The sequence below is a fragment of the Puntigrus tetrazona genome, unplaced genomic scaffold (assembly GCF_018831695.1).
Source record: "Puntigrus tetrazona isolate hp1 unplaced genomic scaffold, ASM1883169v1 S000000716, whole genome shotgun sequence".
Taxonomy (NCBI): domain Eukaryota; kingdom Metazoa; phylum Chordata; class Actinopteri; order Cypriniformes; family Cyprinidae; genus Puntigrus; species Puntigrus tetrazona.
The window spans coordinates 58,671-69,543 of NW_025048328.1; the positions used below are offsets into that span (position 1 = coordinate 58,671).

The window sequence follows — 10,873 nt, forward strand, 5'->3', positions numbered from 1 at the left end:
TACTGAACAGGGATACACAATGGAGATCTACACACCAACTGCATGTATGACAGCATGCATACTTTTTTCTGCATTACCTAGTATTTGTTGGATTTTTTTATTTATTTATTAAATCATTACTTTGTATTTTTTATTGCAGGTGTAGTGACAATCTTGTACATTTTTGCCACATCCTCTGCCCAAGGTAAGTGATGGAACATTATAATTATACTTTAGATGCTGGCATGCAATTATTATTATTAGTTTTATTTTACTTATTTAGACTAGTTATTTTTACGAGTGGATATTCAATAGTTAATTACGCGAGGCTAACTATTCTAAATAATATATGAGAAACTGGCTGTAAAGTAGATGGACAATCTTTTTTTTTAATGGAGGCGGAGATGTTTGACTCTTGAGTTTCCATTCGTCGAGCTCGCGCGTGAGAGCGTTCACGAGCTGTGCTCGTGCACTGTGCTTTTTCTCAATTTTGCTTGACGAGGTGCCTGGCCGTGAAGCGCAAAGCCCCAAAACTAAAAACTGCGTATGAGGTTTAAAAACTTCGGAGAACCTCTAATAAAGAAAATGTTAGAACAAAACACTGTTACACGCCCACCGACTGAATGCCGCTTTGAATGGGCGGCGAGGGACAGAGATGAGGAACTGTGGTAACCGTAGTTCTTCGGTATAACTCAATCTGGATCTTTTGTAATGAATTCCGTTTTGTTTTATTTCAATACATATTTTGTTTGGTTCGTTTGTTGATTACGATGAACGACTGTTTTAGGCAGTTCGTTACCACGTTGTTTTTGGTGGAGTGGGGGAAAACGCTATAAGGATTGTGTGATGTTTTTTTCTTCTTCTTCTTCTGTGAAACAGTAAAAAATGTGTTCAGAAGAGAGAGTAGTTTTAGTGATGTGATAAATGACCAGACATTTTTAATACCTGATGCTAATTTTTCAAATATAAAGTCAAAATATTTTAATAGTTAGATTACATTGAATTCAGTGATAAATAAATGATAAATGAGGGCAAGTTTTACTCCATAGAAAAAGTAATTCTAAAAATATAATTATAGTTTTATTAAATAACACATACTCCCTATCTACAGGCCCTACTGTCCTCATATCATATATCTGATTCGGCTTTTTTTCTTTTGATGTTTTACCCCACTCTGCCCATACCCATACATAACAAATACAGATCTGTTTTAAAAATATAAATAGCCTCTTAAAATATCAAAACCGCCTTTCTTCCAGAATTTAAGTCCTTTTATCTAGCCAGTTGGGAACTGTTAACTGTTAACATGTGCCTTTTTACACCCCATTTATCATAACAGCATCAACAAAAAAGCAAAGTCAGAGGCAGAAAAAGTTAATGCCTTTTGATTTTGAGATTACAATACATTTGCGCTGATAAATTTGCACCAAGACCAGGAACTTGCATGAAATCAATGTCATATTCATGTTGAGTTGCAAATAAGGCTAGATTCCACATTTCATAATAAATCATGTCTTTCTTTCTCAGGAATTTGCCATCATGACAGAGGGAACCAGTGAGTGACCTAACAAAGAACCTTAACGTTTCATAAAATATTTTATTATTTTTTTTTATTATTATTACATTTTATCATAGACCACTTAAATGTATACTAACAGAATGATTTGTAAAAATTAAATAAGAGTGATATGTCTTGATGTTATTAGAAAAGTAGGTTTCAGTGGAAGGATGGAAGGCCACCATCATCTGCACCGCTGTGGGAATGTGTCTTACAAAATCTCTGGAAGTTCCTGCTGTAATGGTAGGAGAGATTCTTGTAGCTGTGATACTGTGGTTGCTGAAGCACTAAAAGTAAAGAATGTGAATTGTAATGAGTTTAGGACATATATAAACAGATTTAAAACTTTTAGATTGTATTTCAATGTGTTGCAGATAATATCACTCTGGGATTAAGCCAGCTGGTGGCTGACTGCTGTGGTTCTGTAGCTTACAATCCCCTTAATGAGATTTGCTGTAGTGGCAGAATTCTGACTCAAAGCAGCACTAATGTGAAATGCTGTGGCAAAGGTAGCTGATTCACTTCATGTAACATCAACACCTTGTTCAGATTTGACATATTTTTGTTGAGGTTGACTGATCTTTATACCATTAGATCAAGAAAACTTCTCTTACACTCATTTACAGGCATGTACGTGACAACGACTCATGTTTGTTGTGGTGGCAACAATATATTACAACGGAAGGAAAATCATGCTTGTTGTGGCAAGGAAATGTTTGACGTGACAACCCACTGCTGCTGTGCTAACCCTGAACTAGAAGTAAAGCCTAAAAATGAAGCTTGCTGTCCAAAAGCAACAGGTGTGTGTAAACAGATCATATAATGATTAATAGATCGAATAATTAATAAATAATTTTAAGAAATGTGGTGCAAGTGGCCACTAAAAGTAAAGAATGTGAGTCATACCTACTATTGTCTTTCATGTGGTTTAGTCATACAGTAATAGATCTGTTTGTTTTAGTAGGTTATAATCAGATTTTGTTTTTTTTTGTTTTTTTCACAGATGAAGGAAAATTTCAGCAAGTCTCTCCTCACACTCGGTGAGTCAAACAGACAAGTAACAGCTACATTTATTCACAGCATTTCTTTCTCAGTGGCTAAACATTTTCATTTGACATAATTTTGTCTACATTTGAAAGTTACTTTGGATGAAAAGGTCGGCTAAATGCCTAATGCAAATATACATTCAGGTCCATTTAAATTGGGAAATTAACACAATGATTATAATAAGATTTGCAACCATTTTTATACACATTCATTTGCTGTTTGTTTGTATATATTTCAGCGTTTAGTTTTGTCTTCAGCATGTGAAATGCATGCTCAATGGGATTGAGATCAGGAGATTGACTTTTTTTACTTTCAAAAACTCCTGAGTTTTTGCTGTACGTTTTGGGTCATAGTCCATTTGTACTATGAAGTGTCGTCCAATCAACGTTGCTCAATTTGACTGTATCTGTGCAGACAGTATATTCCTGTACACTTCAGAATTCTTCTGGCTGCTTCTGTCCTCTGTAATATCATCAATAAACACCAGTAACCCAGTGCCGCTGTGATCCATGCATGCTCATGATCACACTTCTACACCATTTTTCACAGATGATGTTGTTTGCTTTGGATCATGATATGTTCCAAGCACTCTGGATACTTTTTTCCTTTTCTTTCTTTCTCAATTTCAGCCATCCAAAGAATGGTCTTTGCAAAGTCTGACCTGGCCTTGTTTGCACCTTATGGTGAACCCTCTGTATTTGCTCTTTTGAAGTCTTCTCTTGATTGTAGACTTGTGACATGTCTACCTCCTGGAGAGTGTTCTTCACTTGGCTGGAGGTAATGAAAGGTTATGAATGTTTTTTCTGTACCATGAAGAGGATCCTCTGATCATCCACCACTTTTGTACTTTGTGAGAACGTCAATGCTGAGCTCACCAGTGCATTCTATTTTTCTCAGAATGTACCAAACTGTTGATTTGGCTACTCCCATTGTTCCAGCTATATCTCTGATGGATTAAATTTGTTTTTAAGGCCTAGTAATTGTCTGTTTTGTCTGCATGGTGTCACGAATCTTCCAGGCTCTTCCACCAGCCAACCACCATCCAGCACACCCATCAGCCAACCGCAACGCAGAGTACTAATCAGTCACACATGCACATCATCATCACCATCATCAACCCCAGCATAAAAGCACACACCACAGTTTCCTCAGTGCCTGGTCTTGTTGCTACACAAAGAATACTGCTGAAGTGCTATTGAGTCTAAGTCTATTGACACATACCTCTTGTCGTCTCCTCCCGTCCAGTGCGTTCTGGTCTCAGTGTGTGGTGTGTGCTCCAGGTCCTTCGTGTCGAGATTCAAGCTCCTGTCAATACAGAAAGTCAAATCAAGTCATTGTCATTTGCAAATGAGACTTCCTAAAGGCTTTCCTTTCCTTTCCTTTCCTTTCCTTTATATGTATATATATGTTTGTCTGACCTCAGCAGTATCTGTTCCATGTAGACTACTGTTGAAAATATATATAACATATATAATATATAACAGTTTTTTTATGTTTGTATTTACGTGTCACTGGAAATCTCAAGCACAATCCCCAAAAACTCAGGTAAAGCACTTGGCATTCTCATTGTGTATTAATATTTTTACAAACCTCTCTTTGGTCAGATAATTATCTTTTGTCAGATTCAGTGTCTATTGATAGTGCGTTCAGTTTAAACTTGCTTAACCTGTCATGAATATTGGAAATTCTAGATATTAGTTACATACTTATAAAAGTTTATTAATTACTGTTGCAATATTGTTTTAATAATTATTGTTGCAATAATCTCACACTCATTCTGTTCTAGACTTGGATCAGTGTGGAACAGAAACCTACAATCCCCGTGAACAAATTTGTTGCTCAGGGAAGCCGCATAAAAAGGAATCATCACTCACTAAGGTATTGGCCTTATTTACCTGAAGCTTAAATATACATGGAGATTTATATAAACACTGGGATTTTCTGTAAAATGTGCTTATGAAGTATTTGGAGAAATGACAGTATATTCAAAAACTCTGCACACATCATTTTACAGTATTATGTATATCTGTGTCTTTCAGTGCTGTGGCGTAGATGCTTACACTCTGTCAGATGACAATGTGCTGTGCTGTAATGGAATCCTTCATATCAATGTTCCTGAGCACTCAGAGTGTGTTGGAGGTGTTATATATTCTCCAGAAAACACTACTTGCCAAATGTTGACCCGTCCTCGTCTTGGTGAACACTGCTGTGGAAGACAAACCTTCAATCCTCACACACATATTTGCTGTAATGGACACAGGTATGCCCACAGAGTACAAAGATTTCATGTGATTTAAAGGCAAACTTAGTGTCAGATTTAACAGTCTGAACTAGTGCAAACCTTCTTTTGCCATCAAAAAACTGCTGTCCAGATATACTAAAGACAGTGTGAAACTATAAAAAGGTGTAGACAGTTATTTTTTTCAGCTTATGGGCCATCTACAATTCCACATTTATTTTTTTCACAATGTAGAGCTACTTGTGATGTTTGATTCTGTAGATCCAGATGTAAGGGTCCCCCCTTTCCTGAAGAACGGGATCCAGAGGCCCTGGTCGAAGGTTAATGTGCATTCGGTCTTTTCCTTGCGTTTCTTTAAAAATCACTTATATTTATTAATCTTTTGCTTTTACAATTTAAATTTTGACCCTTCACATAATTTTATGTGAACTCCAATCTTTCGTGATTTTATTTATATTTAAATGTAACTGCTGATCCCTCTAGTTGTGATTAAATTTGGATCATTAACTATAATATTTCCTAGTTTCGACTTATCGTTCGTTAGGAGTCTGGGTCTCTTAGAGACCTTGTTTGGCCAGAACAGACTCACCACACATCTGGGCTAGTCCTTAGTCAGAGGCTACCCCGTAGATCGCTTACCTTAATGCAGCCATTTCCTCAATAGACTCAAAAAGAGTAATTTTTTATGCGTTCCCTAAGTAATAGCATGCTAAGCCAGTTTGGTGGCCAGAAGTCAAGATCTCAAAAATGTGCCCCCGGCTCCATCCATCGATTGTTGACTCACCCCAGCACGCCAACAATGTGGAAAACCTCAGAAGTCACAAACCTACTAAAATAATGATTTCAGATAATATTATAAATTAACCAAGATTAACGTTTATTTTGCCAGGTAAGAATATATTCAAAATTGGTTGAATTCATAAACATTTGTACAACTGATCAGCAGTACAGAAACAAAACAAAATAAAAAAATCTTGATCTTGAGAAAGTACATAGTGTGGTGTATGGAGACACCGATCTATGCTACATCTAGCTACGTCACGCCTTGTTAAGTTTTGTCACTTTCCTTATATACTCAGACCAGACAAAGCGATCCTAGATTCAGTTGTAAAAACCTTTTGGTGTTTAGGTTCCCGTGCTCCAGTGTCACACCTGGCTGGAACACGTTCAGAGACTCAGAAGGAGGACACACCTCCCTCTCAACAGAACACAGTTCTACCAAGTTCTTAATCTATTCCATAATATAAGTGATGATATTATGAAATAGAGACCAATTTACCAATCACACAGAGACCTTTCAAATGAGACCAAACATGAGAGTGAAGAACAATAGACACATGACATGTAATGTTTTTAATGAATTATTCTTAATGAATCTTAAGCCAACTCTTTGGGCAGAAGGAGGGGAAGCAGGAAGAGCAGAAGTGGAGAGGGTGTCGTAAAAAAACAGGGAGAGATGACAAAAAACAGGGGTGTCGTTTACCTAAGTCCTTTTGTTCCTTTGGATATCCCTTCTCAGAATAGTTTTATTGCATTGCAGGTTTTTGAATTTGCTCCTTACACAGAATAATTACAAGTATGGGATACACGGGCTATGATGACCAACCGACCCTTGACCCTTGACTCTTAATCTTAACAGCATAACCATCATGATGGGATGATGTGTCTTATGTAGACCATATTTGTCACAAGTATATATGTGACCCTCGACCACAAAATGTAAAAAAATGTAAATTAGCTTAGATAAAACCATTTGAAAATAAGGATAAATAACCTTTAAAGTTGTCCAAGTTATGTCTTAGCAATGCATATTACTAATGAAACAAAAAAACAAACAAAAAAAGTTTTAATATATTTACAGTAGGAAATTTACAAACTAACTTAATGAAACATGATTTTTACCCAATACCCTAATGACTTTTGGCAAAATTTTAATCAATAATAATTTTAATCAATAGTTTTGTTACTCACTGTTCTTTCTTTGCATGTTTCAAACAGGAAAAACTGGTCAGGAAATAGGAATACCTCTGTGAATCTCAGAAAATCTAGTAGCTTTAGGAAAAATATGATTTCATGAAGTCTCTAACCACACTGTCTTGACAAATGAGGCTTTTTCTGTAACTGAGAAATCAAATGTTATATGCTGAGACTCCATAGAAATGTGCTTTCTGGCACTGCATTTTCTGCAGAAGATTATCGGTTAAACTCTCAGTTAAACTCCACCAGATAAATTCTCAAGACAAGCTGCCCAGTGCAGTTTCTGTGTTGGTTGACTTTTCTATTCTTCTGTTTAGCCACAGCAAGAAGAATGGCAAATTCTGTTGTGGTTCAGAAGTCTATGATCACCGCAAGAAGTTCTTGAGATGCTGCTCAGGTCATCTCTACAACCTAACCCATTTACATGAAAAAGCAGAGTGCTGTGGAAACCTATTGCTGCAATATAACAACAATCAGACTTGCTGTTCTTCCGCAACCAATTCCATCATTTATGAAACCAAACCAAACCACCATTGTTGTGGGCATTACTACTACAACACTTCCCTGTGGAGCTGCTGTGCTGAACATCTCAAACCAACACCAAAACCTAACAGCTCTCCTGCAGAATACAGACTTAAACCACTAATGGACCTGATCCCTGAAATGTGCAAAGAAACAGGTGATGTTCTTGAACATTTATAGAGGTTCAAACTAAAATAGCATTTTTTGGGAAGCAGACTAAATAAGATCTTCTTTTTGTGTGTGTGTTTCTAGTGTTCTTTGGCAAAGTGGAAAGTGTGGCACTTAAAAACGATCAACGTCATGTTGTGTTGAAAGTTGTTGGGCAGGTCGATGTAAAATCAGAAAAGGTCATCAAAGACCCTTGGCTTCATGTGTCCCTGGATCACTGCAGCTCTCCTGCTACAGAAAACAACATGACCTACCTTTGGGAGCAAAACCACAATGGAAAGTACAAGCTTCTCTCTCACCCTGTTGACCTAACCTCTGACATTCACATGTTCTATTTTGTATGTTACCAAAAGAAGGGATAGACATGGATTGGGATCTATTTCCTATGGTTTCCAAAGCATGCTGGTTTTCATAGTATTTCTGTTCTGAAGAGAATTTGTATCCTAACACTACTTTATCATTAATGCTAAATGACTCTAGTATGTGAATGGCCACTGTATTTGAAAGCTAAGAACTTTTATCCCTTTAAGACAAGTCCAAAGTCTCTACTGTGTGCAGTGTTAAAGCAGAGGCATCACATATCTGTGAATTTTGCATCGTTGGTTAATTTTATTTCAACCTAATAATGGATTAACACTGTATGGAGTGTGCAAAAGGGATAGTTTTCCCAAAATAGAAAAAGTACTGCTAATTTACTAATTTACTCTGCATTACATCTTAACCATTTAATTCTACAAAAGAGTCACCTATATCTTGGATGGCTTGAGAGCGAGTAAATTAACAGCAAATTTTCAGTTTCGGGTTAACTATTTCATTAAGCTATTTGGCTAAATGTGTCTGCCAAATTAAGAAATATATTAAATGAATAAATGTAATCAATTTTAGTTTTTAGGTTTGTGTAGTTAACAGGAAAATGTGAAAATTAGAATCAAACAGAAAACTTTTTTCATTTAACCTTTAAAACTTGTTTAAATCTAAATTGCTGTGCAAGGCCAGTATTACTAAACAGGGCAAATTAGTCATTCCTAAATATCTCAGATGGGCGTGGGAATTTCTGTGGGTGATTTACTAACAATGCGCAAATTATCATCTCGTTTACATATTGACCAACACAATACACCAAGCGCAATACAAATTAGCATAGTAACAAATAAATTAAAAATAACATGGGTTGGCAAACAATATGTTCAGATAATGCGCTTTCTTGGCATTCCAAATAATTATTTTTGTTGCTGTTACGTGACGTAGTGGTGTCTGACTAGGTGATGACATCATTTCGCAAAATATTGATTGGCTGTCCAAATTAAACTGCAAGAGTGTCGTTTTCAGATTTATACACTCTGGGACGCAGTAAAAAAATTGGTTTCATTCTCCCAAAACGCTCGATCTTTGTGGATGAAACGCCAATACACATCTCCATGTAGATGAAGTCTATGACACGCTCTTTTGGGGCATGAAATAATGGGGCAAATACCAGTAATTTGACGAGCACAAACATTAGTAAATCGTGTTCCTTATTCAGTAAGGTCAGGCAAATGTACTTGCCTTTTAAACACGCATTCTACACTGCTTGTTTTTAGTGAATCCTGACAGTTCTTTTTTAACGCCAAAAAATTGTTGTTCATAAAGCAGGCCTGTAATTTTATATGTTAAAACACACTGCATCACTTAATAAGCATTTTTTGTACTGTATTTAGATTTTTTTTAAAATCTCAGGTCTATTTCAATTTCTGTTCCAGGTTTTAATATTATTTTTGCATGAAGCAGGGCCTTTATATACTATAGATGAAAGGTGCTTTTAACATCTAATAGTGATTGTTGGTTTAAAAACAACATCAGCTCAAATATAAGCTTAAATTATGTATTTTTATTATTAGTATTTTTATTTCTTTTCATGAATGACAAATATATATGTTTGTTACATTCATTACAAATGCTCAATCTGTGTGTTAAATCTGCATAGAAATATTTTAAGCATGGTTTTACACATTTGCACTAAAATTTGCACTGTTCTGTCTCTGTGAAAAAAAAAATAATAAAAGAAAATATATATATACAATATATATTATATATATATATATATTATTTATATATATATATATAATAAAGGTAGCCTATATATATGCATTTGTGATTGTATATGAATTATATTGACAGTATCAAACACATCTTAAAAAAGGTTCTATATAGCAAATGCATTTCTTTGGTCATATGTAATGACATAGGAAACACTTTTAGTGCTATTTCTATCGATAGCACCAAAAGGTGTTATATAGCACCTTTAGGGAAACAATTTTAGTATATAGAACTACATTGCAGTGGTTCCTTGGCTTGTTATCATAGTGGAACCTTTTTGGTACTTTATAGAACATATTCTTAAAAATAAATATAATTTATAATTCATAATTTGGTATATTTCTGTCAAAAACAGAACCATTGATGTATTATAAATGACTATCATAGATGAGCCAGTATGTTTCTAAATGTGCATTCTGCAACCAGATTTCATAATTGGTTAGAAATTTGAAAACTTTTTAAATTAATAATACACAACAAACTGCAAACTAAGTGGCATACACTGAAGTACAGCAGTGTCTTTCACTCTTTTTACTGTCACCAGCATATTAACATCAGCAGCATTGTAAGACCTTCAGGATTTAAAAAACAATATAAACTGCAAGTAAACCTGAAGGAGGCCGAGAAATAGAGACTATTGACTTTCAGTGACAGGAAGTAATGTAAGTTTGTGAATGAATGTTCAGTGTAGAGTCAGTCAGAGCGCATAATGAAGTGCAAAACCGCTGCTTTAGGATACTGGATTCAAACACAAAATACAAACACAGGAGGAGGGGTCCCAGCGCCATCAAAATATTTTCGGCTCTACTCTCTGATTAACTGTCTATCCAACCTGTGGTCATAATGAACGAGATAACCCTGGGTCCTCTTTAAACAGAGCAGGCATGAACATAATAGATGCTTCCAACTGCAAGGGTCCAGCCCTGTCTGAAAGAATTGAATCCAGGGGCCCTGGTCGAAAGACTTAATGCGCATTCGTCCAAATTTAGTTTTGATTTTGATCTTGCTCCGTGCTTAATCTCCACTTTCATGTGATTGTTAATTTTAGTTACCATTCATATTTACAAATTGTGAAATTTTTTTATATTTGAATTATTATAGAAAACCCATCATTTTAGTCATCTTTTCATTACGGAGCCAGTGTCGCTTAGGAATTCAGGCGGCTGTTTAACTGAACCCTCGACATGGCTGGACAGTTCTAACATTACTCAGAGGATGAAGGGTGGTTATAATGTCTTAAGTGAACTACCCACTGGCATGTTCTAAACAAAGAGGACATTAGCGCTCGCCATACCATGGGTTAATTA

General features: G+C 35.7%; 1 protein-coding gene across 2 annotated transcripts; it reads left to right on the forward strand.

Annotated features, from left to right (window-relative positions):
• On the forward strand, window positions 1-8,841 carry LOC122335094 (galaxin-like). 2 transcript variants are annotated; one of them, XM_043232852.1, is made up of 12 exons: window positions 1-44; window positions 140-184; window positions 1,507-1,534; window positions 1,686-1,780; window positions 1,912-2,046; window positions 2,164-2,337; window positions 2,541-2,577; window positions 4,110-4,129; window positions 4,371-4,462; window positions 4,624-4,844; window positions 7,118-7,479; window positions 7,575-8,841. In XM_043232852.1, the coding sequence occupies exons 1-12, from the start codon at window positions 20-22 to the stop codon at window positions 7,850-7,852; spliced, it is 1,512 nt and encodes a 503-aa protein (XP_043088787.1). In that variant the 5' UTR covers window positions 1-19; the 3' UTR covers window positions 7,853-8,841. The 2 variants fall into 2 exon arrangements, with proteins under 2 accessions (XP_043088787.1, XP_043088788.1); XM_043232853.1 differs by lacking the exons at window positions 1-44; window positions 140-184 and adding an exon at window positions 564-664.
• Window positions 8,842-10,873: the final 2,032 nt, after the last annotated feature.

Excerpts from the sequence above, each read along its gene's own strand:
- LOC122335094 (XM_043232852.1), top strand. The coding sequence starts at position 20 with ATGGAGATCTACACACCAACTGCAT. Across the intron at positions 185-1,506 it reads TGCCACATCCTCTGCCCAAG|GAATTTGCCATCATGACAGA; the intron begins GTAAGTGATGGA and ends TTTCTTTCTCAG. Across the intron at positions 2,338-2,540 it reads TTGCTGTCCAAAAGCAACAG|ATGAAGGAAAATTTCAGCAA; the intron begins GTGTGTGTAAAC and ends TTTTTTTCACAG.